This window comes from Drosophila pseudoobscura, chromosome 4 (assembly GCF_009870125.1).
Source record: "Drosophila pseudoobscura strain MV-25-SWS-2005 chromosome 4, UCI_Dpse_MV25, whole genome shotgun sequence".
NCBI classification, from domain to species: domain Eukaryota; kingdom Metazoa; phylum Arthropoda; class Insecta; order Diptera; family Drosophilidae; genus Drosophila; species Drosophila pseudoobscura.
The window spans coordinates 20,653,050-20,678,406 of NC_046681.1; the positions used below are offsets into that span (position 1 = coordinate 20,653,050).

Genomic DNA, 25,357 nt, shown 5'->3' on the forward strand with positions numbered 1-25,357 from the left:
AATGAGTCATTCGCTAGGGGAAAAAGAGAAAGCCACTGGGAGAAATTACGAGTGAAAAGACTTACCCTGCAGCTGCAATATCGTCATCTGATATTCGGCCAGCTTCTCGTCGACATAGTCCTGCGATTGATTCGCTATTATCTCGGCGGTCGATGGACCAAACTCCTCTTCGTCATCATAGATCACATAGGATCTAGGCTGCGGAGGCTCCAGCGGCACGCCGATAAAATCGATCTGGTCCTGAGCCAGTCCGTGTCCGTGTTGTCTCGGTTGTGGTGGTATCGGTGGTCCCAGTCCCTGCTGATGGAGCTGCTGCAGGTATTGGGGCGGAGGGGCCTGCTGTTGGTAGTGCGATTGCTGGGATTGATGGGACAGCGGTGTCTGTCGATTGCTGTATGTAAAGTCCGAGCTCGGCGTCTGGCACACAATCGGCGACGGTGTGGGCGACAGCTGGAACGAGCTGGTCGGATGCTGATGCTGCTGCTGCTGCGATCCATACGAGTTCTGGTGCTGCAGCGGTGCCGGTCGAAAGGGACGCGGGGCGGGCGATGCCCCACCAGCACCTCCGCCGTAGTAGGGACTCGGCGGTGGCTGATAGGGGGCCGGCGATTGGTTATTTCCCGGCCACTGGGGCCTCGGATGGGGCATGTTGGTGCTGCCACGCTGTCCGCGCACCTGGTTGAGCGGCGCCGGTGACATGGCATGGCCAAAGGGTCGCGGCCCCGCAATAATGGGCGGCGGACTCGGCGCCGTCGTCCACGGCGAGGGCGGACGATACAGAAAGGACGATGGCGAGGGTGAGGCTGGATTGTGGGCGCGTGGATTCCAGCCACGTGGCCCGTTGCCATACGGCGGCGGTTGCTGCCCGGACATCTCTACACCGCAAACGTTTTCAGACGATTCGGGATTTTGTGGTTTCCTGATTTCTGGTATTAATTCGATATTTTCTGGTTTTGGCTTACTATTTCACAAAAGACTTTTGGCACAAGGTTGGGTTTTCGTTTTAAATTAACATATTACACTGCGGAAATAACAAATTTAAAACTGATTAAAATGATGGATTTAAACGATTTTTAGGTTTTGGGTTTATAGGTTTTGAAATTGTTCAAGTTTCAATGCATTTTCCACAGATTTTTTTAATATATGTTGAGTTTATCGGTTTAAAAGGTTTTGGTATTTGTTATTTAATTTTTTTTATTATTTAAATATTTTTTTATTTTAAAATATTTTCTATTTCAATTGGTTTCTAGTTTTTTTTTGTGATACACTTTTTGGAAATAATGTTTTTAGAACGAATTAAAATGATAGATTTAAACGGGCCCTAATTAGCATTTAAATCCGAATTTTTTTAAAGTTTTTTTTTATAATTTTTCAAGAAATTTTGCAGATTTTTCTATAAATTTCAAGGATATTTTTTTTTAGTTTTTAGTTTCGGAAAATATTTGTATATACCAATTCGTATATTTATAAGAAAAAAAAAATCTCCTTGCATAAACTGTGCAAAACCATAAATCATATCAAATTTTGTATTCGAAATTAATTTCATATTGTTTGATGATAGTGTTGAAATAAACACAAAATACTGTTTACCATTAATTTCAGAGTTTAGGGAGAAATTCGTGAATATATTTAAGGAATATGTTTCGTTCAAGAACCATTAATCATGGTAAGAATCTTGTTTAATTTCCTAAAGAACTTAACACCTAATAAATTTAAAAACAAATTGTTTAAATGCGGATTAAAACGTTTGATAGATAGCTACCTATCTCCAAAGATTCTTGTAAAATTGTCATCTCAATATAAGCAAATATTCTGCTCATCAAAAACTGATCTGTAGACAATCATTAATCATCATTTGTTCATTAGCCCAACATTCACCTGAGTGTCCAACCCAATTATGTCAAGTGGGACAAAATACATACGTAAGAAAAAGAAACATAAATAAATCATGACCTATTCTTGAAAATTTGGTTTCGGGACTAATTTCACCAGAGACCTACACACACGAGTATACGAGTATACGGGTATACGGATATATGTATCTGCAAGACAGTTTCCAACGGAAGTGGTCTCAATATTTATACAATCTTTAAAAATGGCGCTGACGTTGGCGCTGCTTTCAAGTTTCCAAAGTGCCCATCCTCTTGGCTCGCGGAACATTCATTCCATATAGTTGTCACATATATTTTGAGGAAAATATATTTTAGTGGCAGATAATTTACAATGCATGAAAAACTTTAACATTGTGCCAGATATATGTACATATGTATGTGTCTATAGCTATGGCTATGGCAACGAATGAAAGAGAGAGCGTTTGGATTAGCTGCTGTCAAAATTGTTTGAAGGCCTTCTCCAAAAGTCTGTCTATAAGGATGATATATGGCTTGAGAGTGTGCGTGTGAGCAATTTGTAGAGCTAATATAACATAGATGCTGCAAACAAATTGAAATTTAGTTGAATTTTGGGCTATAATATATGCAAATAATTGTAGGTATTTCAAGTGAATGGAATTGAGGGCAAAATGTTTGTTTTAATGGGTAATAGTCCTAGATACAGTGAATACTAGGCAGAACGAAGAAACCTTGATACGTTTGAAGAGAAAATATAATGAAATAACTAAAAAAAACCCCTTTTTTAGCGTAGGCTCTTCTTTTAGGGGTTCAACATTTTACATACACCTCCCTTGTGGCTTATAGCCTAGTGCCACTGTAACAATTTCATCAAACAACAAATGATATTTCCAAATTAATTTTGCACAGTTTTTACCGCCTATACATGTGTATAATTCCGTCATCTGCTTTCAATATATCGTTTCCTTTATGGATTTTCCAGCAACAAAAATTGCACAGTGTAGGCGTTGATCAGTCGGCGGGCGTACCACTACCACTTAAAAAGCACACGTCCCTCATCGCACCAGCAAAAGAAAAACCAAAGGAAAACTCATGCAGACTTTTCACTTTTGCGGGGCGGCGGTGACGGCAGCAGCAGCAGCGGCGACGGCGGTCGCTCTACGAATTATTCAAAAATAGAAATGAACTCAGTTCGTTAAACTTTTGCTCGAAAAATCATGCCGAGAAGAAGATGCTGCCACACCACCGTTCCCGAGAGTGCAGCACGCGGTGTCTTCCACTTTTATTCTTGCGGGGCGGCCCCCACTTTTAATTGCCATCCGCTTTATGGGGTTTTTTTTTCTTTAATATCGCATCGTAAGGGTTATAAGTAGTTTCCCCAATTATCTGGCGGGCACGGCACAGGCACACATTCTTGAAACATTTTCCCCGAACCGGAAAAACGTGGAGGAACACGTTTTTCCTTTCACTTCAAACACACTAGCGAGCACTCTCGATTATGTAATCCATGGAAAATTAAGCATAAAACTTATGTTTCTCTAGAATTTCTATGCAATACGAATCACTCGATTGATCCACAATGCACTTTGATGTAACACACCATAAATTTGATTCGATTTCGCGAACAATTCCAATTGAAATTTCTATATATTGCGCATATGTGGGTATATATAGTCGTGTATATATGTGTATATGCTTGGATGGCAGGTAAGAAGACTTTTTCTATGAAGAACTTTTTTAATATTGTTGAGGAAAAACCGAGAACAACACTCGACGAGCACGAAACACTAACTGAAACGATTTCCCCAGTGCCAGGAGACAGGGCCGGGCCGCCGTGGCCGATCTTGGGGAAGATTTTCGAACAATTTTCGGGGGAAAACAGCAGACACAGAGATCGGCAACTGCGCACGACGCGGTGTCTGTCTGTGCTCTCTCCCTCTCGTAGAATTTTCAGCCGGCTCCTCCATTTCTGTTTATATTCCTGCATTCTAAACAGAACGTATGCGCGAGGCAAGTTTCGGATAAAGTAGCGGTACAAGGAAAATCAGCACAACTGGCAGCACGTACACATACACAGGCAATTTCGTACAGCCCGCATAAAACTGGCAGAAAAACGCCAAAATATACTTCTAAATAGCAAACGCATGCATCCCCTGCATGCATCTATGCTTTAAACAATACTTACACGTGCTTAGCTTTCTTTTTGTCCATTTTTTGTAAGTTTTAAATCGTGAAAACACACAATAAAGTCGCCATTTAAAAAAAATGCGCGAAAGCACTAAAAATGGTAGTCAGCGATGGGAGCGTCACAGCGTCAAAAAAGGGCTATCGCGTGAAAAAAAAGTATGTGCATAAAACGGTAACAAATAGCAGAAAATAAGAGATAACCACTTCATAATACTAAACATTGCACCTCAAAATACCTAAAACCACTTGTTTGTATTGTACGAAATATTTTCCGCCGGCCGGCAAGTCAGCATTAAATTAACCGTTGGAATTAGAGGTGGGGTGGCATCGATATGTTCCGGCTGTGCTGTTAAGCGCAAAATCTTAACAGCACATAATGTTCTGTCAAGAGCACTGCAAAACCAGCTGTGTCTGTTCTATCAAAATAAAAATTGTCTGAACAAAATTTTTGGAAAAATGGCCAGCAAGCAATTGGTAAACAATTTGGCCAAAGTTGGACGCTGTGGCCAGAACTGGCTGGCTCCATTGACCGCCGTACGCAACAACAGCTCACGCAGCGACATCGACAAAGTCACGCACACGGGACAAGTGAGTAGAAATGTTGTGGCCGTCCTGCGATTACGCAAACATTTTTGATTTTATATCCAAAAATTATGCTCGTTTAGGTCTTTGACAAGGATGACTACCGCAATGTGCGATTCGTGAATGCCAAGCGTTATGTGAACGAGAACTGGGGCATCAAAATGATTGAAGATGTGCCACCAATCGAAAGCACCGAGCGTGTGGTCTTCTGCGATGGCGGCGATGGCCCCCTCGGACATCCCAAGGTGTACATCAATCTGGTAGGACATATTCTATTGAATATCTGCGGATCTTAAACAATCTTTGGTTATAGGACGCTCCCGGCTCTCACACTTGCGGCTACTGCGGCCTGCGTTTCGTGAAGAAGGATGACCATCATCACTAGGAACTACTACCATCTTGAGAGGCCTGGGTCTGCCCATCCAATTGCTTTAGTTTAAATTTCAAACTGAATAAAATTATACCACAAACTGGCTTTGGCTGCGACTATGAGAAACGGAAAACTTTTGGAGTGCACGGGATTTTCCAGATTGAAGATATAATGCCATTGCTGGATTCAGGAGTGATTTCTTGAGTTTGTGGTCTAACCTTCACGAAAGAAGTAGTCAGGGAAGTAGGGAAGTACCTTTGGTACCTTTTCGACTAAATTATGTATACATGAAGACAGCGTTGGTAACTGCTGTGTAGTGCTTGGGACAGTTCGGAATGTCTCAAGTGGAAAGGGCTCCTCCCTGACTAAAGTTGATGAAGCTGACACACGAAACGGGGCATGGCAGGGATCCTATTAATCCTATTTTTGACTATGATAAATTTAAGACCTGTTTCCCATTATTATTGCCCAATACTTCGTTCTGGATGGATTTGTTCGCAGGAAATCAAACATACAAAAGGCAGTACAAAAGAACTCTCAAGCTTATAGTTATTTAAAAAACTTCCCAAAAGCAACAAATAAATACAATATTATATTGCACAACACTTTATTTGCATGTATTTTGAATGATTTCTAATGCGTGCATGCACTATAGCCATTTGAAAGATTAGATTTCATTAAACTCAACTTAAACGTTACAGATTAGTACAACTAATAAATAAACAAATTAAAGGTAGTATAATCCAGAGTTAAATTGAATAAACTGTGAGTTGAACTCTCGAAACTGGCGCTGCAGTTTTTGTAGATCAAATCACCAGGTGATTGGTGGGGGTGGGGGTCTGTGTGTCTTTCTATATATAATTTTTATGTATAACTAGTAAATCAATTAAATTATATATCAATGATAGATTGTGTGTAAATCGTTTGCCTGGTAAGCGGTAATACATATGTTGTATAGTTGGTTGGTTCTTTCAGAATGCCTTTTTGTTGCATACTACGGGCACCTTAGATGCTGCTTGCTGCTGGACACTCGCTCCATTGAGACACAGATAGTACCACGAAGAACTAATACAATAAAAAATTGCCGCAATTTGGCGATGATTTGGCCAGCGTACTTTTGTTTCTCTTTTTTTTTTTTGGGCGACTGAAGCCCGCTGACCGAACCGGGCCTCAGTCTGGCTGGACTTGTCAAACTGAAAATCACGTTCACACCGTTCAACACGAGCCTGCACCTGCACCCGCTCCTGCTCCTGCTCCTGCTACTCTCCCATCGAGAGCTGCTGCTCCACTGCACTGCATTCCTTCTCTCAGCCGCGTGTGGGGGTGCAAACTCCCCCTGCCAGCCCAGGGAACGTTCTGTTCTGGGAACTGAAAGTGTGTGTGTGTGGAGCGCATTGGGGGTGCGCATGCTCACAATACACAACGACGCTGTGCGGTCGCTGCTTAATAAAATCATGGTCAATAATCGTCGTCATCTGTTGTCTCAACTGAGTTTCATCTAAAACACCAAACACTAAGGAGAATGTAAACTAAAATATAGTAGGTTCTAATTTGGATGTTGTGTGGATGTGGTGGGACTATGTTGCCGACGAATCGCTTTAGCTTATCTGCATACTGTTGTTGCTGTTGCTGCTGCTGCTGCTGACGCTGCTGATGCTGATGCTGGCGTTGCAGCAGAGATCGCTTGTCTTGATTGGGGCAATAGTTGTTCACCACTGGTCACCAGAGGTTCCGTGGCATGGCATAGCCTTCTTTTGTCACAAACAGGTTGCGATCGGCATACGCCACATGCTGCTCGCCCAGAGAGCCCATCTGCGGCTTGGCCTTGGCAGCCTTGCCATCGTGGGTGACCACCGTCTCCGTGCGCCCATCTTTCATGCGAGTCACCGTGGTGGTCTTGTGCCCAGTCGCATCCTGGGCCACCTTGGTGGTCTCATAGCTGCCATCCGGCTTGCGCACCGTCTGGGTCATCACGCTCTGGCTAAACATCTTCGGACCCTATGAGAAATTATATTTATTAGTTATTTGAACCTTTAAATTCTGTTTCTTGTGGTTCCCACCTGATAGTTTCCCTCGAATACCCCGCCGAATGGCGTCATTCCACTGCGCGGCAACATAGGCGTCATCGGAGTCATGATCTCCGGCTTCATCCCGACGTATGGACGGGATGGACGAGCCTGTGGCACCTCTTCGCCATCGGCTGTGATGGTGCCATGTATGCGACCCATGATGATCTCCTCATCCGTCAGCTTAGCCTTCTTCAGGCTCTTTATAAGGCGACTCTGATTGGAGGGCAAAATGTTGCCAACGGCTTCGTCGGCCGGCTCCTGTCCCTTCTTCGGATTCAGACGTTGAATGAGCGACTGCATCTGATCGGCGTAGATCCTGAAAAACCAAAAAAATCATATAGTTTCGACTGAATGGGGCTGGCATGGGCTGTCTGCCCGACTTACTCGCCATCCAAATCCGTGTCCAGAGATTGATCATGCTGCCGAGCAAATCTCTTGAGAATCGAGCTTTCAAAACCGGGCTTCAAGACATCATCTGGGAAACAAATGGGGACAAATGTTCTATTAATCATAGATCACAAGATACAACGACTTGGTGTTGCTTACAGAAATCATCATTATCATCATGCTCATGATCTTCGTTATCGATCGATTCGAGGAGACGCTGCATCTGCCGCTCAAAGTGCTTCTGCATCTCCAGTGGACTGGTGAACACTTGGAATGCGAACTTGCGATCATCGTCGAAGAGCTCATCGTCCGTTTCGGCCTCCTCGAACCACTGCGGCTTCCGGAACTCATCCTTGTTCGATGCGGATATATCGGCACCCCTGCAAGAGGAAGACCAATTCCGGATACACATACATTAGAATTTGTGTCCACCCGCCCCCGGGCAATCCCTTCGTTTTGAACCCCAGTACGCAGCCTCCGCAAATCATGCACACACACACACACTCACACATCTGCCTCTGTTCATGTGTGTGTGTGTTTGTGTGGGTGTATATATCCTGGTGAAAATGTATCTATCATGGCAGGTGCCTGGTTATCGATCCAATTGAAAATGCCGCAGTCGGCGTAAGGTTTTGTTCCTCTTATTTTTAAACATTCACTTGTCTGCCGCCAAAGTGGCGGCTGGCTTGCATAATCTATTGCTATTAATCACATGTACTCAACACTCACTCCTGCTTCTTTTCCTCCTGCGATTTGAACATTTTCTTGAGTATATCCATTTCTAGTTGGTTCTTCTTCGCTGGTAAATTGATAGAACAAAAACGCAAGTGTCCTTGACAGAGTTCAAAGCAAACAGTTTAAAGAAAACTAAAAGAACCAAAACGACCCGAATGCCACAATTGCAGAAAATGTCGCTTAATTGTTCAATTAATTGTTTAATGTTTATCTAGGAATATTTTTTGCAAGAAATTTTTACACGACACCGAACTCCCGAATAAACAGCTGATCCATGGTAGAATTATTCTAAGGTGCGGCGAGAGCGTTCTTCGATGGCCAAACTTGTTTCCAGCCCTGGCTATTGGCAGTCCATTCGGGTTTAACTAAAATAACTCAAGGAGCTCGCTCCAAATATCCAAATTAATATGTTTTTATATACAGATCACGTTTTTGAACTCTCGTTCACCAAGGAACTTAACAGTATTCTTGAATGCCGCTAATAGCGCTCGCTCACCTTTATAATAATTCTACCCTGATCGTTTTGTTTAATCGAAATGCAAGTTGTTTGGCGCGCAAATTTGAACTGCACTTTTATCACCGCTAACGCAAAAACTTACTTCTTAAATTTTGATTTCAGTTTGTATATTGTTTTCAAAGTGCTACATGTTAAGTTTATAAGATAATATTATGATGTTTTTTTCTAATGTAACCAGATCTATACGAGAATACATACTTATTTATAGCTGGTTCATCAAATGATTGGGGGGCAAGTCTTTTGTGAGAACAGTTTGTATCTTTTGTTTGGTGGATATTTCCAAATTAAAGACAAATATTGCTTATCATATAGCAGAGGTTATAAGAATTAAACTAAAGAACTTTCCCAAGATGCAAAACTTTCTTTCGATGGCTTAAAAACGGCAATAGGAACATATATGATTGTTCGCAGAGAAGAATTTTTAGCGGCGTAGCAAAACTGCATTGCCTTAATGCATTTTGGAATTGTCCCATAATATTCTCGAGTCTAGCTTAAAGATACCACACACAAACACGTATGTATCTGCAGCCAGAGCTTAAAGGTTTCCGCATTTCGAGTTCTGTTGGGGGCGGCCATTTCCTGGTCTCGTAGTCGCATTCAAAGATCTTATCTGTTGTTGCTTATCGGGCTTTTGTGTGTGGGCCGTCTTCTTCGCTGTTGTTTTTGACTACGAATCGAGTGATAAGTGACTGATGAGTGACCGTGCGAATTGGCACACACCACACACGAGTGCGAACGAAAGTGTAGACGAAAAAAAAGCACTGGGAATGATCTAGGTCTGTGTTTATCACGTTCAAACAAATAGTTGATGGGGTCTGTCTGGATGGGCCCTAGTGTCTGTGGCTTGACGAAATGTCGTTGCCTCCGCTGCCTTATCAGTGGCTAATCCACAAATGGGTGGGGCTTATCGGAGGGCTGTGGCGGTATATAGCCATGACCGATAATAAATAAGGGGCGCCGTGACAGGCTCGATAAACAAAAGCCTTTGTTATTTATAATTTTAATTATTAAAATGCGGAGCAGATATATGTATGTATGTATAGAATAGAGATGTGGGCTTGAAATTCGGCAACGTGACCACGAAAGCACTTAATACACGATAATTTAAATACACAATACACAAAACTAAAAATATGAATCTCAATGGGGAGGGGGATGAATCCTGGTAGGGATGGCGATGGCGATGGCTGTGCCTTAGATTTGATTTGATTAAACAATAACAATAGTTTCCAAAATTAAACAATGGCTCTCACAAGGATCCCAACAACAACAGCAGCATAACAAGGAGTCAAAGGCGCTCGACTAGCTGATCGCCTCGTATTTGCAGATGACGGCAAACATCTCGTCGCCACCCAGATACTTGGCCAGCCACCGATTCTTGATCACGGCCAGCTTCAGGGTCTCGCAGCTGAAGTGGGCATTGAGGTTCGTGTGTAGGGCCCGTCCCATGCCCTCGATCACGAGCAGATCAGTCTCATTGGCAGCTATGGCGTCGCACAGATCCCGCGGAAGGGTTCGCATATCCAAGCAGGGTCCCGACTGTCCATTGGCGTAGACAAGCAGGCGGGCAGAGGACCAGGCCGACGATAGGACAGCACACTCGCCGGCACACTCATCGAGCAGCGCGCTCAGTTCCCGACTGGTCACATCGTTCAGCGAGGGTTCACTGTTGGCGCACAGCAGCACCTTGGTTCCACGCCTCAGCAGCTCCCGGACGAAGGGCAGTATGCCGAGCACTACATCCACGCCGCTGTTATCCACAAATACCACAGCGCACTTGTGCGGCGGCTGGTCGCTGCTGATTCGCAGGCGCTTTAGCCAATTGTCCAGATTATCCAGCAGCCAGGGCCGCTTCTCTATCCTGTCCAGAGCCGAGTGGAGGCCAAAGCTGCTGTCCTGTTCCAGTATGTTGGATATGGCCTGGGCGCCCCAGTCGAACATGTTGCCCGCAAGGACTCCCCGCACGAGCTCCGTCCATTTGTCATCCGGATTCTGAATGGCATCAATCTCCTCTAGCCGCAGCTTGAGCCGCGCCTTCGCCGAGGCATTCTCCAGCTGCTTTTGGTTTCGCCACGGATCCGTGAAGCCAAAGCGCCTCAGCATCGTTTCGTTCAGCTTGAGCAGCTCGCTGGTGCCCAGGATCACTCTGCCACTGTTGTTGGCTATATTGCTTTGATAGTCGTCCAATTGCTGGAGATAGGCTGTTTTGAACTGCTCCGCTCGTTCCTCGGCCGTCGAGTCCTCCGCCTGCGATTTGGCCGCTTGCTTGGCAAATTTGATAACCATATCGCGAAAGCAAGGAAACCAGTAGGCGGCCGCTTTGGCGTCTGTATTGAGGTCCAGGGTATCTGGATGATAGCTGGCCGCATCTGGCAGCAGGACGCAGCTGTGCATGGCTTCACTGGTCGACACTTTTCGCTGCTGCTGGGCAAATGTTGGTGTGCTCAGGTGCGTAAGACGCCTGAAAATTAGCAAAATTTTAGCCGCAATTGTGTTGTTTTTTTTGTGACGTGCGCACTATTTATTAATGCGCAGACAGAGTGACCATATATCTGGCGTTATTCTCCCCGATAGAACGAGACAGAAACAGATTACAGCAAGAAAATGAAACTATCATATTTCACCTAATCTTTGAAAAATATTTCAATTTATATGTACCATTTTTCCGGCAATTGACGATTATAAGCTCTCCCAAACCCCAATTTAATTGAATTCGAGCTCAATAACGCGTTAGTGCCGTCAGTCAGCTGTAAGCGCAGCCAACTTCACCCCCGACTGCACCACTCACGGCTCTTTCCGGTTGGGATTTTTGACAAATCAACAACACAACAGAAAAATGGTACGAAAAAAATTTAAATAAATACGCGTAATCCTCAATGGAAATGATACAAATGGACAATATATGACCTAAACATGTTATTTACTGTCAGCTGGCAGTGGGATTTAGTGGCTGAGAGTGTTGAAAGTGCATTTAATTTGTGTAATCATGTAAACTAATTTGTATTATTTTCTATATGTACGAATAGGCCAAGCGCACCAAGAAGGTTGGAATCGTAGGTAAATATGGTACCCGTTATGGTGCCTCCCTGCGTAAGATGGTCAAGAAGATGGAAATTACCCAGCACAGCAAATACACTTGCTCGTTCTGCGGAAAGGTAAGAGATCCACACAGATTACATTCCTCCCTCATATGACTAATGTTGTGCTTCTCTTTAGGATTCCATGAAGCGCGCTGTTGTCGGCATCTGGTCCTGCAAACGCTGCAAGCGTACCGTTGCCGGTGGTGCCTGGGTGTACTCTACAACCGCTGCCGCGTCCGTGCGCTCCGCTGTCCGTCGTCTGCGTGAGACCAAGGAACAGTAAAACATTGCTTTAATGCTCCATTGCTTATGCTAGTTCCAGTAGTTAACCCTGGAAGGATAATCCTTGTAGGGCTAATCGACAACGCGATTTTCTTGTGGTTTGCGCCGCGCCGGTCAAGTGAAAAATAATAAAAAATTGTTTTTACTTTTATCAGTAAGAAAAATGAAGTGATGTTTTGTCTGTTTTTTAACTGGAATTTCCGCCCCATGGCCCCCACCATAGTGTGCATTTGGAAGTGTATTATATTTAGCTGAAGACCTTTTCAGTGTTCTTGGATTGGAAAAAGTGCTTCTGGAAGTGGATAAGGTTCTGTGGCAGAGGTATTTTAAGTTATCTTGGATGATGATGAGCTATGTATGGAATGTATACAGCTATCATGCTTTATGGTTTCAATGGAAAGGTTCAGTTGTCCTTATCATCAATTACACTCAGCCGACAGTAGATACTACTTGGAAGTCTTTGAGAGTAAGAGCAAGTTTATCTGCCACGGCTCCCGTCCCAATATGCATCTCAATTGGTTCAATAGCTAATCCTGAGCCGATGTCTTTATCGGATATCTGCCATAGTCACAGGAATGTTACACTTTCAAGAGCACTGTTGGATGATTTGGATATGAATGGTATTCTTCAAACGCATCTATAAGGTGGGAAATCAACTTTAAGGGCTGTCGAAAAACTAATATGGTCCAGAGCTCATGAAATTCGAATACAATCACACTAATGGGCAATGAAACTTAAACTCAGAAAGATAAGGGAATGGAGGCACTGAAATCATAGAACTAATATCAAAGATTATACAATTCCAAGATGTTGCATGAAGGACCAAATAGCTGTTCTATGGCGGGGTTTTCATTACGCCCCATAGACAGAGGACGCGCGTGGGGTTTCAATCCTCAAAAATTTAAATGGAATTTGCATTATCTTGTATAGTCTTAGTAGGAAGAGTTCAGAAAGGGGCCAATTCCATTCGCTAACAGGAACAGCAGCAATCGATATAGTTCTACGATAAAAGAGGTTTCAAATAATTACAGTGCTGCGCCAAAAATAAATATCTGTGGAAACTGCAGATATAGAAAGATCAATGCTGATCTACATAAATATATATTATGTATTGTAGGAAATACAGGTTCCTGGATAAAATTCGAATATGTATTTATCATCAAAAGCATAAATTCAACGGCTTGTGGACTACCACAATATCCTCCGAATACAAGTATTCCGCTTATTAAGTAAAACTCTGTACTATTTATGGATTTTCTCTTAAATTTGTCATCATTTTTTTATTTATAAAATTTAAAAAGTCTCTAAACAAACAAAAAATGTAATATTTAAAGGAAATTTCATAAAAATATTGGCTTACATTTCAGTTTTATGATTATCATTATCATTCCTATTAGGTTTTTCGATTTGTGTGTGGTTTTGAGAGATGTTACAATTGAGAAATGATTTGGCTAAACATATAATTCAACAATTAAAACATATAGGCAGCTCTATTGTTGCATAATATGCCATATATGATGGTTATAGATATATGGATACTAATAGGTTCTTGGTGGAAGGAGGGGTGTTTTCGACCTGCCTGTGTCTTGTGTTTCATAATTGGATTTGTTTTCCTGTTTGCTATGTTAAATGTTAAAAATTAAAATTGCACCGTCACCAGTTAAAAATAGTTACTATTTTCATTCATCATATGTATATATCGTTTCCTATAGCTATGGTCTCTGTTGATTTTGTTTAAAAATAAATTTAGCTAAAAAGTTTTACTTGGCCTGTGTCTGTGTCTCGTCCCAAGGGTTCTGTTCTGTGGAATTTCCGTATACAAACATCTTTTTCATTGGAATACTTTTTTTTAAATATTTACACAATAGCTGACAGATTTCATTCATTGAGCAATTTCATGTTTTCTTGTTTAGTTGAGAGCTATTGCTGATGGGTGTGGCCAAAACTTTGGACTAAATCTAATTTTAATTTAGAACCTAGAGTCGAACTTAGAACTAAATGCAATTTATAGTACAGTTTTTGCTTGCTTCGCATATACGCATATACATACTATATAAATATTTTATTTAAATGTATATTTTTAATAGCTACTTTAATTTTATGTACAAATCTTCTTATTTACTTTTCTTGTGGTTTATTTCTCATCATTTGTCATTTATAAATATTTGATTTTTTACACTGTATTTATGATATGCGTGCAATTTTTAAGAGATTTTCTTTTTAGTTTTGTTTTGCCATTTCTTGTATAATGATTATGGGGGGTTAAGAAGCATTTTTCTTGTATGATATGAAGAGCCCATCGTTTTGGTACAAAGCAACAGATTTTTCCTTTTATATATAATATGTATATTGCCTAAAAGTAGAATAGGGACAGGGGCTGGGGACACAGGGCATGAAAACAGATGTGTCCCTCTCATATAAATTCTATCTAGGAATGTTGGGGGAGGGCTGGGGAGTGCTGTTGTTTCATCGTATTATTAATTAAATATTGATTATATGTTTCTGCTATGACACACTTGTGGCAATTGCTCTTGGCCTTGCATTCGCTTTAAATCATATTCTGTGAAGCACAAAATGTCATTTAAATGCCAATTTATTGGTACTTGGTCGAAGCTAATGTAAATTTACAATTACCATATACATATACATATATGTATATATATATATAGATCTATATAAATCGTAGAACTGCCTGCCTACACACAGATGCATACATATATCTAAATTGTAGTACTGACTCTCACGCATACACTCGGGAAGACATCCTGCCACAAAGGACAAACACATTCACTCACACATAGAGATAGAGAGAGAGAGAGAAAACTTAGATCAGAAGTAAACTTAAAGCTAAATAAATGTCAATAAACAAAAGCCAGCAAAAATCAACACAAATTGGAAGTTCTCAGTATAGTTAGTAGGATCCGTTTAGTTTAGTTTTGTTGTTGTTGTTAGTTAGTTGGATGTTGCGAGGGTTACTAGTGTGCCTGCCACTTGAACTTGGACTCCATCAGCCACTGCTGGCCCTTGCCATAGCTGCAGGGCCGCAACAGCGGCGTATTGGCATCATCTCTGGTGGCGCGCTGTAAGCACTGGCCCGTATTCGTGTGACGTATCCACTTCTCCTGCGATACAAAATACATTCTTAAGTATCACTGATAAAAGAGTATGATGTATATTTATGACGAACCTCCGCATCGTAGACCCACTCCTGATTGCCACCCATATTGTGGCAACGCACCATATTGACCGGGCCATTGGAGCTGGCCGCATCGAGGCACAGATCATCGGACATGATCTGCTGTCGCTTGGTGTAGGCAAACACCTGATTGCCACCCAAGCCATGGCAATAGCTAATGCCAACCTTTTCATTATACTTCCTGCCCATGGTATCCAGGCAGGTTTCCGTTTCCGCATTGCGTATCTGAAGGGTAACAGATTAGATTATGAATTAAAATATATATTACAAAATAAATAAACATACCTCGCCCAGATAGTAATAATCCAAGGGCATTAAACTCTCTGGATAAACATTCTCCAAATACCAGCGGAAACTTTTGCACTTGAGACGATCACGCAGATCCTTGCGATCGCTAACATCTCCCGCCGAAGCTTTGCGAGCACCTAAAGTTCCAGCAGTACAAAAGGAGAGAGAGATATAAGGAGATCAGTAAGGATACTCGAGTACTTGTCGCAACAACATCAATGTAAGTGTGGGCTCTGTTTGTGTTAGGATCTACATGCATGTTTAACATTTTAAAAGCAATTTCGAATAATAAATACAAAAGAATTTGTGCGGGTGCTGGAGGAAAGTACTTTCAGAGTATTCACAACCGCAGAGATTCTTTATGATTTCCACGTTAGTACATTTAAAGCAAGCAAAGGATGCTATCTACATACATACATATATTATCCACAAAAATTACAAGGCTTAGAGCCCCAAGATATATACAATTTTCTCTTGCATACCCCAACAAAAATGTTATTATAATACACAAAAATTAGTGGAGTACAGATAATATTTAAGCATGGAAACCCTTAACCAAGATTTAAATTTTAACTGGCTTTCAAGTAATTACTTTTTAGTTTTATTGAGTAACCCTGATAAAGAAAAACATAAAAACAAGGACAAATAAAAATGGCGGGCTATTGATTCACATGTTTGGAATAAACCATAATCCAAATACCTTTCCGTGAATACCCCTGATGTGGAAAATGCAAAGACAAAACAGTGGTGGGGAGGGGGGACAAAGAGAACAGGCGTCGGGTGTGCGGTGGGGGGAGAGTGGAGAGGAACTCAAGAATTATTATAGGACAGACACACAACAAAAAATATTTGCACAACGAAAAAAATACGTATTTAAAAGGTGAATCGATAAAACTATTTGGTGGTTGATTGATTGGTGGATTGATTGCTTTTCGGTGGTTTGGATTTTGTTGTCACGGCCATGCCATAAATCATAAATATTGAGATATAGTAGATATATAGACAATTGCGTAATGCAGGGCGTGCGGCTTGCACTATGTATTTGTATGTATAGGGTGGATATACGGAACAAAACACTATTTAAGAGACAGACAATAGAGAAATAGAGAAATTGAACGTGAGAGAATGAGAGACAGAAAGTGAAGGAAGCATTCCGTTTGGTTTTGGTTTGGTTTTTGTATTGTTTTTGGTTTTGGTTTTGTTTTGTTTTTTATTTGTTAACCTGGATAAAAACTGTAGTAGAACTCTTTCCAGTCGTCCAGCCAAACCTCAACCAGACGCGCATTATTGTGATTCACAATCTCCGTGGTGCCGCCTGGGAAGGTATACGGCGTTGACTTGCGAAAGACATGACCCACACGAGAGCAGGGCGCTATCTCGAGGACACCGCCACACATCCAAACCTGAAGGCGGAGGCGGAGGCAAAGGCGGTTTTTGTGGTTTCATATTTTGATTTTTTGTTGATTGTGTGTGGTATTTTTTTTTTTCATAAGAGTTTTTGTGTGTTTGACAATCGAGCATTACAATCGAGCATTTTTGGCAAAAGAAATTGGACGAGAAAGATATACACAAATATATATAGAAAAGCTGTTTTGTTAATATATAGAGTTATATAATAGCCAAGCGCAAGTTTGTAGCGAGTTCCTGCTGTTGTTTTAGCCTAAAACCCCCCTCAGAGGTAAGGGATATCGAGAAGGAGAGACAGAGAAAGAGCGACCTCTAAAAGTTAGGAGAGTTTTTGGTGGGGATTGTGGATTGTAAGCACTAGCAAATATGGAAAACGAGCAAGGATTCTGAAACTAACGAGTAGCTAAAACACATTGATTGATTGAACCTCTTGGGAGGACACAATACAGTGTCTGAATAAGGGATATTTCCGCTTAAGAAAGCTGCTTAAAGGACTACCAGTGTATTATCTGAAGAAGTAGCGAGTTTAGGTACTGCATCTAACGAGTAGCTACAAAAACATTGAATGCTTTGAGCAGGATATAGGAACGTTTTTTTTCAGAAGCAAAACATGACAATTTCGAGTTTACAAAATCGCTAGTATGGTTCCGCATTAGTTTTAGTTAGTAAAGGTAAGGCCTATACAAATTTAACTCTTAAGAAAACTGTACATTAAACTCTCAGCGAGAAAAAAAGAGACGAGTACAGGGATTATAAAACGAGAGGCGGTAACGAGTAACCGTAGTATTTCTAGAGTTTTTCCAAACAATGTAACGAGTCCCTAAAAGTGCTTATCAAAACCACACCCAAACCCATTGAGACACAACCAGGGGACACAAAGGTTATTCCCAACAAAAGAAAACTATGATCAAATTAAATATTAGTTACAACTAAAAATAAAAAAGAACTAATTATTAAAATTAATTACCAATCGTTCTGATACTTAAAGCATAATTAATAAGCAACAAGTTATATGTATGTATGTAAGTTATTTTTAGCTTAGGATCTCAAATCGTTATTACACAACTTTCTGGTTATAAGAGAGTACTTGGATACCTATATTTAATGTTTAGTAGTGGATTCTTTGATGAACGGACATGAGAGAGCGACAGAGAGAGAGAGATGAGCATGAGCACAAAAATAATCTTAAGAAACTGAGCAAAATCCAGTAGAATATCGATTAGAATTGCGATCAAACAAATTATATAATGGAAAAAGTTCTGAGTTAGGGATATGCCAGTGCGAAATACTTGAAGTGGAAGCGATGATTGGTCGTACTGTCATCGTTTTCGGGGTAAAGGAAGCCGTCCGATTTATACATTATATATGTTTGGATAGCTAGGAATTATTCATAGTTATTTATAGGTAGGGTAGGTATATGTTGTATGCTATATATTAGGTAGGTAGGTAGGTAGGTAGGTGGTTACACAAAAATCTTTAGCTATTTAGATTAGTTTAATAACTTGATGCTTTCGTTTATGCTCCGAACAAAACATGTCAGTTTTTGATTTAATGTTTAGGTTTTGGTTAGTGTTTTAGTTGAGGACCTTTTTGAGTGTTTTTTTTCTGTTTGTTTTTAGCGAATTAAAGCCAATTACGAATAGATAACGAGTAATTCTTAAAGTTAGGAGTTAGATGCACGCAATATAAAATCGATTTGGTGGTTTTGGAAATGTTATTTGATTGTTTTGTTTGTTGGTTTTTTTTTTGTTTTTTAATTTTTTTGATTGTTGTTTTTTGCGAACCTGTGCTCATTGCATAATAGAAATCACGCCACTCGTCCAGCCACACCTCGGCCACACGGGCCGCATTATGGAGCACGATTTTGGCCACGCCGCCGGGGAAGGTGTACGGCGATTTGTCACGGAACACGTGACCCACATGGGAGCAGGGTATTATTTCTAAAATGCCTCCGCATTGCCATATCTGAGGGTTATCATTGGATGTTATGTTTTTTTCTTGTTTGGTGTGTGTACGTTTTATGATTATAAAAAAGTTTTTGGTTCAATTTAAGTTAAAATTTTAAGACTTAAAAAAAATGATAAAAATAAAATAAAATAAAAAAGAATTCTTAGACTTATGGAAGGACTCTTTTTGGCCTAAAGAAAACGAAAATCATGAACGAAAACAAAAGAAGGAAAAACTATTGCGAATATTTCATGTGACTTTGCCTTACACGGAACGACATTTCCAGATTCTCGCCACCCCAAATGTCCATGCCCTCGTCGTAGGAGCCAATCTCGTAGAAGTAGTCCTTGTCGATGGAGAACAGACCACCGGCCATCGTGGGGGTACGCAACGGAGCAGTTCTGTCGTTATTCCGACGCGACATCTCACGGGAGGGCACTCGATACCTAGGATGATAAAGGGCAAGTTATAGTATTGGATTAACAGATAAATATCCGTAATATCCGAACCATCTAAAGTTCAGCTTCCAGTTGAAGCCTCCCCACGTCGAGTCCGAGGCTGTGATATACTCGAATGTCTCGTCCGAGATGACATCAATGATGGGGCACACAACCGTTCGACGATTCTGTACGATGCGAGCCAGCAGCGGCTCCAGCCAGCCCTCCGTGCACTCACAATGGGCATCCAGGAAGGTGATTACGTCACCGCTCACATGCTCCGCGCCCAGGAGTCGAGCACGTATCAGACCCGAACGTTTCTCTGTGCGCAGCACAAAGGTTCGTACCGGCAGCTTGGCCACATAGTCCTCCAGCTGTTTGCCCAGGAAATCTGAGATGAAAAATGTAATTATTTATGGATTCTACAGAGCAAAGAATACCCTTGTTGCACTAGGGCAGGGTATGATGGTGTGGCATTGATTCACTGGACAAATTTCGGCTTTATTTATCATCAATTTATCAACCCAGTGGCAGCCATTATCATCAGCGAAGGCTAAAGGAAACGCCATCGTACCCCTTTCACTGGCATCATCCACCAGAATGATTTCCTTGAGCAGGGCCCGCGGCGAACGATTGATGACACTCCAGACTGTTCGTAAAAGCGTCGTCCAGGCTTCGTTATGGAATACTATCACAATTGACGTGGTGGGCAGCTTGGAGGCATAGTGCTTTCGACGACAGCTGAGGGGAAAATATTACATTTTGGATTAGTTTTCGCAGGTAGATGATTAAGGACTCACCCCTCGTGCCGGACATCGGTTAGGGAACGATTCAAGGAGATCATGTCACTGGCCAACAGATTGAATTGATTCTCCTTGAACTTCTCCTTCATGAGATCCTTCATATCCGCGGGTATCTTCACGGGTTTACCCATCTCGCCGGGCTTGCCCTTGGCCTCCTCAACGGTGGGCGCTAGGAACCATTTCTTCAGTGACACGCTGGGATATGTCATGGATATGCCACCGGGTGCAAAGCCCTGACCCATAATCAGGGCGCTGCCCGAGTCACCATCCAAGGATTTTTCCGTATTGATTTCGTTGTCGTCCACCAGTTGATTATCGTCCACCAGTGGCTCGGCATTGGGTAGCTACAAAAACGAAATGAAAGGCAATTAAATATCTGAAAAGGTCAAATTTCTATATGCTATTGGTAGTACCTCTACATCGAACTCCCCGGAACGCTTGCAACGCCATCCGTCCTTGCCAATGCAGTCCGAATAGCGGGTGATTAGCACAAAATCAAAGATCACCCACACCAAAGAGGTGAGCAGTACAATCCGGCAGGTATTGGAGCGCATCCGTCCGCGCATTTTTCGTGTGAAGCTCGAGAAGGTCATGTTTGCTGTTTGTTTGTTTGTTTTTTCTTTTCTTTTCTGTTAACTATCGATAAGGGGCTTTCGGTTCGTTAGCCGTTGATTGGTTTGTATTTCTGATGATGTGGTGGTGGTCTGGTTTTGCTTTCTTTTTTATTCCTCACAGAACATGTTGTTTAAATCCTGATTCTAGTAGCTCTGTTTGTCGATATGTTGATTAATGGTTGCCTTATGTTTTAAAAAAATGTTGTTTCTGTTGCGATTTATGTTTGTGTTTCATTCGGTTGTATCAGACTTTTATCGCTCCCTCAAGCGTGAAATTTGTTTTAGTTTAAAATTGTTTGTTTATTGGCACATATGGGAGCACTTCTCATCTTTCTCTGTCGTCGTCGTTGGTCTGTGTGTTGCCTTCTCTCATGGCTTCTCGCCATCAAGGGGTGTTATGCTCCTCTCACAATTCACGATCGCTAATCCATTGAGGCGACATCCAGGTCCAGTATCGCCTCGGCCAGCTCTCAGGCCCGGACCAACAGTCTCCAACAGCCGTCTATCGTTCCTCAGTTCACGCTCTCTCTCTCCCTCTCTCTCTCCAAAGACCTTGGGCTATTATTTAACTGCAAAGAAAGCCAAACGAAACAAAAACTATGATAAATCACATCGAGATAATGAGAAAATGAAAGTTATGAGATTTCATATTTTCAGCCATGGTTCCATAACAATATAATCTCTTTTTTTTTTGTGGCTCGATAATCAGATAAATAATCCACAATTTATTATTGTTTTTATGTTCAATTGTGATTTGCTTTTGGCAAAAAGTCACGAATCATTCTCTCGAGACTAAATAATTAATTGGCAAATAAATGTGTGTAGTTTCACCCCCTCCCTCCACCCCACACACCGGGTACACCCGCCAACATTGGTTCTCCCTCTATAATTTCGTTGGGTTAACAGTGGAACGTATTTGATTACATTAACAGATCAAGCGAATGTTAATTTGTGGAGCGTATGCACTGCCTGCCATTTCTTTACATTACTTCAATTAACATAGAACTGTTAAGTGATATTTTTAACCTTTTATTAATCGGTCGTATGACATCAGGCTTCATTTGGAAGCTGACGTGCAATGTCTGCCACCACCAAGTGGCCAAAACGAAACCCAAGTCAAAACATTTTACGCGAGGAGCCCAGGCAGAACCGGCACCGAGCGTGACACGCGAATCGTATAACAACCGTACCGATCGCTTACATGCAAGATAGACAGGTGTTAGACCAATAATTGAGGAAAATTAAAAAATAATTCAAATATCTAAGCATGCATCTAAAATGAAAATATTTCTACGAATTACAAGAAAAATATGTTAGTTTTAGTAATTTCAGAGAGGGGTTAAAGAATATTATTTTTATGGGTAAAAAGCTTATACAAAGAATAATTTGATTTCCCAACAGCAATCTGTATAGTTTCATTACATTTGTGTAATTAGCAGAGGCTTAACAGCTAAATCATGTTAATAAGCGGTGCCCTTTACACGCTTGACAGAGCCTTAACATGAACATGTTAATTGTCGTGTGCCTAAAAGAGCGAGGGAGTACTTAACAGTGCATTAACATGTCAATCGTGGGAGATAACACTAGGAGCAAGAATATTTCTTTGTCAGGGTAATACATACCATATAATAATAATCTAATCCTTGTGGGTTTCTTTTCTCAATTACAAATACAAATTTGTACACAATTTATCTACTATATAAAAATTCTTAATTTCCTATAAATTTATCTTGGTCTTCCCATTGCTAGACCAAGATATTCTCAACTATTTGCCAATCTATTAGATAACAATAATAGATTTGGGGACTGCCTAATGCATCCATTTAAAATCTCATTTAAACCTCGAACGAAGAGAGCACATCTGTATGTCTTTACTTTGTCGCATATTTTTTCAATCTCTATTTTCAAAGCACCAACAAATCGATTTGTTCTATTCATTTCCCCCCCATACAACAAATATTGAATAAAATTCTATGGAAAAAGTCAATTTGTCCGAAGAAAGCAAATATAATACATGCAGAATACAAAAGATACAAACATCTCAATTATTTTCATTTGCATTGATACTTTTTGTTATTCCATATAAGAATCAAGCCCCGCAAGCCCCTCTTTATATGGGACACACACACACACACACACACACATACACGCACACATTTCCCATGCAAATGGCACACATCTGCATCGATAAATCGAATCAAAGCTTCAATTTCAATACCTCTTTTCCGGCTTTAGGATACGTTGGGGCTCTGTTGCTGGATCTCTGACTCTGGCTCTGGCTCCCACCGCAAATATCTCTGAATCTCGTGCCTGCACACCCAAATGCCAACGGCATCAAAAGGAGGAAGAAAAACAGTATTTCAAATGCCGTTTTGGCCAAAAAATTCCATTGACAAAGGTCATAGTCACACAAGGCAGCAGTCAGGCGCAAACCGAGTCAGAAGCAACAGCAGCACAAGAGGGCAACAGCAACAGCAACGGCAGAGGCCGCAGCAGAGACGAGGTGGCATCAAGCAGACGACAAACAGACAAACAACAAGCCAAACGAGAGCTGCTGCTGCTGCCGCCGCTGCTGTCGAGAGTGCGAGAGCTACAGAAAAAGCGCAACAACTCTTAACGGTATTTTGCCAGGGCTTTTCAGCTGGCTTTCTTTGCATGCCCTGGAGGCGGGAGGGTAGACACAGATTTACAAGACGTTTGTAGCCCAGAGAAAGAATCATATAGAATCAAATACATGCCTCGCTGGGCAAAATTTCCCATAAACGAATGGATCAAAAACTCTCTAACCCGATTATACCACTGGGATCAATGAATATCTTGGCTTTATAAATCTCGTGGATTACCACAGGCAACTATTCTATGATCCAACTGTCCATATCAGCGCTGGGCAGGCTCTTGGTCTATTTTGTTTTTGCACTCTCGGCCGTAAAAACACGTTTGTTTTCTTAGCGGTCTGTCAATGAGAGTGGGTATGTCTGATCTACGAAATCTCTTCAAAAATCCCCTCCCTAGGGTATCCAAACCTCGACTCAGCTAAAGCCCTGCTTCGAACACTATTTTTGCCTTTTTTTGCTTTTCTGTTGGCGCTCACATAACGTGCATTTGAATCATTCATAAGGCATGCGACGTCGTCGTTGAGCTTCGCTCTTGCCAAACTAGACAAGAGTCGAGTCGAGTCGTCTCCGGGAGTCTGAAAAAAACCCGTTTCCCACCATCACGTTGCACGCACACTTGTATGTACCACCAGGCACAGATCCGGGAGGGCGCAGAGGCAGGGCAAGGGGCAAGGCAAGTCAAGGCAAGGCCGTAGGGGATAAGGAGGCTCTAGAGTGAACACTCTGTTAAAATATGCAATTGCATGTACGAGAGGAGACCCCACACACCACAGAGACCCCAAAGTGGGGAGAAGAGAACTTCAGCTGCTGCTGCTGCTGCTGCACACAGGAGTGGCCCATCGTCGGGGATCATCAATAATAAATTTAAAAAAGCGGCAAATGAAAATAACACAAAAAGGAAATTCCAGCATTTCTTTTTATAATTACACTTTTACAGGGAAGCTTTTTCGTAAGCGGTGTAGTCACACGGTTAAAACTGTACTCAAAAAACAACAAGAAAAAACATTCAAATTGAATCCCATTTTCAATGGCCCGATCTGCGAGTGCATTTAAATTTATTAATAATTCAAAATGTACTCGTATTTCAATGAAATCACTTAAAAACAGGAACCAGATGATACCGTAAAAATGTTTATGTATTTGTGAGTCAATACGTGACTGAAATTTGGAAGAAAGACTTTTTTGAATATGAATTTTAATTAAATAAAATTTCCACCCGTATCATATTGCAGTGACAACTCTTTTTGCGAACTCTGTATTTGTTTTATATATAGGATTCGAAATGTATGTATAGTACAAAGATTTATATACATAAATTTACATACATTTGTGTTTAAATCAAAGTCAATTCTATTCGCAAACAGAGTATTTAATTTAAATTATAAATTGAGTTTCATTGAAAATTTCCTATGAAAATTTCTTTATTTAAGAAGAAATATGAAAAGCATTTATGTAAATGAATTTCTTTGGGAATATTTCAATCAAAACCTAACCACGATTACGTATGTGTACGATTAAACGCCTCGCGCGTCATGCCGCAGCGCCCCTCGGTCTCAGTTTCTTCCTGCGTTGCCCGACGGGCAGTCCTAATACGTACAGCCTTTTTTCAAGGGTATTTAAAAACCCACATATTAAGAAATCCAACCATAAAACAACATATTCATTAAATATGTTCTTTAAATTTGATTTGCTTTTATCTTGTGTTGTTTTATTCGAATTAATCAAATTGTAACAGCTCTGCTTTCACACGCTTGTTTTGTGCTCCTGACATTTATTTTCATTTGCAGAACGATGATGTATGTACATTTTTTATGCGATAGACAATTCAATTACAATTATGTCAAATGAATACATTTTACAATTTGTGGGTGTGTGTGTGTGTGTGTGTGTGTGTTTTGTGTGTGTTCAGCTTGAAAATCATAATTGGCATCTGGGTAAAATGTTGAAATGCAATTATCCACACAGACAGGCACAGCGAGAGAGAGAGAGAG

At 41.2% G+C, this 25,357-nt stretch overlaps 6 protein-coding genes across 12 annotated transcripts in view; 2 read left to right on the plus strand and 4 right to left on the minus strand.

The window, feature by feature from the left end:
• Msp300 (Muscle-specific protein 300 kDa) overlaps window positions 1-3,670 on the minus strand; it is a 124,732-nt gene extending 121,062 nt beyond the window's left edge. For 2 of the 5 annotated variants that reach the window (XM_033380231.1, XM_033380230.1), the window contains exons 1-2: window positions 3,451-3,669; window positions 66-1,021 (exon numbers count right to left, since the gene is read on the minus strand). In XM_033380231.1, the coding sequence (XP_033236122.1) occupies window positions 66-873 (808 nt within the window). In that variant the 5' untranslated portion in view covers window positions 874-1,021; window positions 3,451-3,669. Of the gene's footprint in view, window positions 1-65; window positions 1,022-3,450 lie in introns of all 5 variants that reach the window. The other 3 variants (XM_033380224.1, XM_033380232.1, XM_033380237.1) reach the window with 3 other exon arrangements.
• A 762-nt stretch (window positions 3,671-4,432) lies between these two features.
• On the plus strand, window positions 4,433-5,115 carry ND-13A (NADH dehydrogenase (ubiquinone) 13 kDa A subunit). The gene is made up of 3 exons (XM_033380238.1): window positions 4,433-4,625; window positions 4,703-4,879; window positions 4,933-5,115. The coding sequence occupies exons 1-3, from the start codon at window positions 4,494-4,496 to the stop codon at window positions 5,002-5,004; spliced, it is 381 nt and encodes a 126-aa protein (XP_033236129.1). The 5' UTR covers window positions 4,433-4,493; the 3' UTR covers window positions 5,005-5,115.
• Window positions 5,116-6,109: 994 nt separating this feature from the next.
• Window positions 6,110-8,845, minus strand: LOC4817203 (uncharacterized). Its single transcript, XM_001356478.4, has 5 exons — window positions 8,175-8,845; window positions 7,605-7,825; window positions 7,443-7,533; window positions 7,050-7,374; window positions 6,110-6,987 (listed from the first exon to the last, which is right to left on the minus strand). Exons 1-5 carry the CDS (start codon window positions 8,222-8,224, stop codon window positions 6,709-6,711), a joined length of 966 nt encoding a protein of 321 aa, XP_001356514.3. The 5' UTR covers window positions 8,225-8,845; the 3' UTR covers window positions 6,110-6,708.
• Window positions 8,846-9,681: 836 nt separating this feature from the next.
• LOC4816897 (4'-phosphopantetheine phosphatase) lies at window positions 9,682-11,490 on the minus strand. The gene is made up of 2 exons (XM_001356479.4): window positions 11,356-11,490; window positions 9,682-11,158 (listed from the first exon to the last, which is right to left on the minus strand). Exon 2 carries the CDS (start codon window positions 11,089-11,091, stop codon window positions 10,000-10,002), a length of 1,092 nt encoding a protein of 363 aa, XP_001356515.4. The 5' UTR covers window positions 11,092-11,158; window positions 11,356-11,490; the 3' UTR covers window positions 9,682-9,999.
• Window positions 11,394-12,227, plus strand: RpL37A (ribosomal protein L37A). The gene is made up of 3 exons (XM_001356480.4): window positions 11,394-11,536; window positions 11,724-11,852; window positions 11,914-12,227. Exons 1-3 carry the CDS (start codon window positions 11,534-11,536, stop codon window positions 12,058-12,060), a joined length of 279 nt encoding a protein of 92 aa, XP_001356516.2. The 5' UTR covers window positions 11,394-11,533; the 3' UTR covers window positions 12,061-12,227.
• A 1,332-nt stretch (window positions 12,228-13,559) lies between these two features.
• Pgant5 (polypeptide N-acetylgalactosaminyltransferase 5) overlaps window positions 13,560-25,357 on the minus strand; it is a 28,476-nt gene continuing 16,678 nt past the window's right edge. Inside the window, exons 2-10 of one of the 3 annotated variants that reach the window (XM_015180403.2) lie at window positions 20,551-21,320; window positions 20,135-20,481; window positions 19,909-20,075; window positions 19,407-19,725; window positions 19,166-19,343; window positions 16,766-16,946; window positions 15,541-15,680; window positions 15,247-15,480; window positions 13,560-15,181 (exon numbers count right to left, since the gene is read on the minus strand). In XM_015180403.2, the coding sequence (XP_015035889.1) occupies window positions 15,035-15,181; window positions 15,247-15,480; window positions 15,541-15,680; window positions 16,766-16,946; window positions 19,166-19,343; window positions 19,407-19,725; window positions 19,909-20,075; window positions 20,135-20,481; window positions 20,551-20,730 (1,893 nt within the window). In that variant the 5' untranslated portion in view covers window positions 20,731-21,320 and the 3' untranslated portion in view covers window positions 13,560-15,034. Of the gene's footprint in view, window positions 15,182-15,246; window positions 15,481-15,540; window positions 15,681-16,765; window positions 16,947-18,734; window positions 18,916-19,165; window positions 19,344-19,406; window positions 19,726-19,908; window positions 20,076-20,134; window positions 20,482-20,550; window positions 21,321-25,357 lie in introns of those variants that run through there. The other 2 variants (XM_001356481.4, XM_015180404.2) reach the window with 2 other exon arrangements.

What these genes read in the sequence shown, in the direction of transcription:
- ND-13A (XM_033380238.1), top strand. Translation starts at nt 4,494, where the DNA reads ATGGCCAGCAAGCAATTGGTAAACAATTTGGCCAAAGTTGGACGCTGT. An exon ending in AAGTCACGCACACGGGACAA is followed by an intron (nt 4,626 to 4,702) that starts GTGAGTAGAAAT and finishes ATGCTCGTTTAG; the next exon opens with GTCTTTGACAAGGATGACTA. An exon ending in CCAAGGTGTACATCAATCTG is followed by an intron (nt 4,880 to 4,932) that starts GTAGGACATATT and finishes CTTTGGTTATAG; the next exon opens with GACGCTCCCGGCTCTCACAC.
- RpL37A (XM_001356480.4), top strand. An exon ending in CTTGCTCGTTCTGCGGAAAG is followed by an intron (nt 11,853 to 11,913) that starts GTAAGAGATCCA and finishes GCTTCTCTTTAG; the next exon opens with GATTCCATGAAGCGCGCTGT.
- LOC4816897 (XM_001356479.4), bottom strand. Translation starts at nt 11,091, where the DNA reads ATGCACAGCTGCGTCCTGCTGCCAGATGCGGCCAGCTATCATCCAGAT.
- LOC4817203 (XM_001356478.4), bottom strand. Translation starts at nt 8,224, where the DNA reads ATGGATATACTCAAGAAAATGTTCAAATCGCAGGAGGAAAAGAAGCAG. An exon ending in CAGGAGGAAAAGAAGCAGGA is followed by an intron (nt 7,826 to 8,174) that starts GTGAGTGTTGAG and finishes TTCCTCTTGCAG; the next exon opens with GGGTGCCGATATATCCGCAT. An exon ending in TATTCGAGGGAAACTATCAG is followed by an intron (nt 6,988 to 7,049) that starts GTGGGAACCACA and finishes AATTTCTCATAG; the next exon opens with GGTCCGAAGATGTTTAGCCA.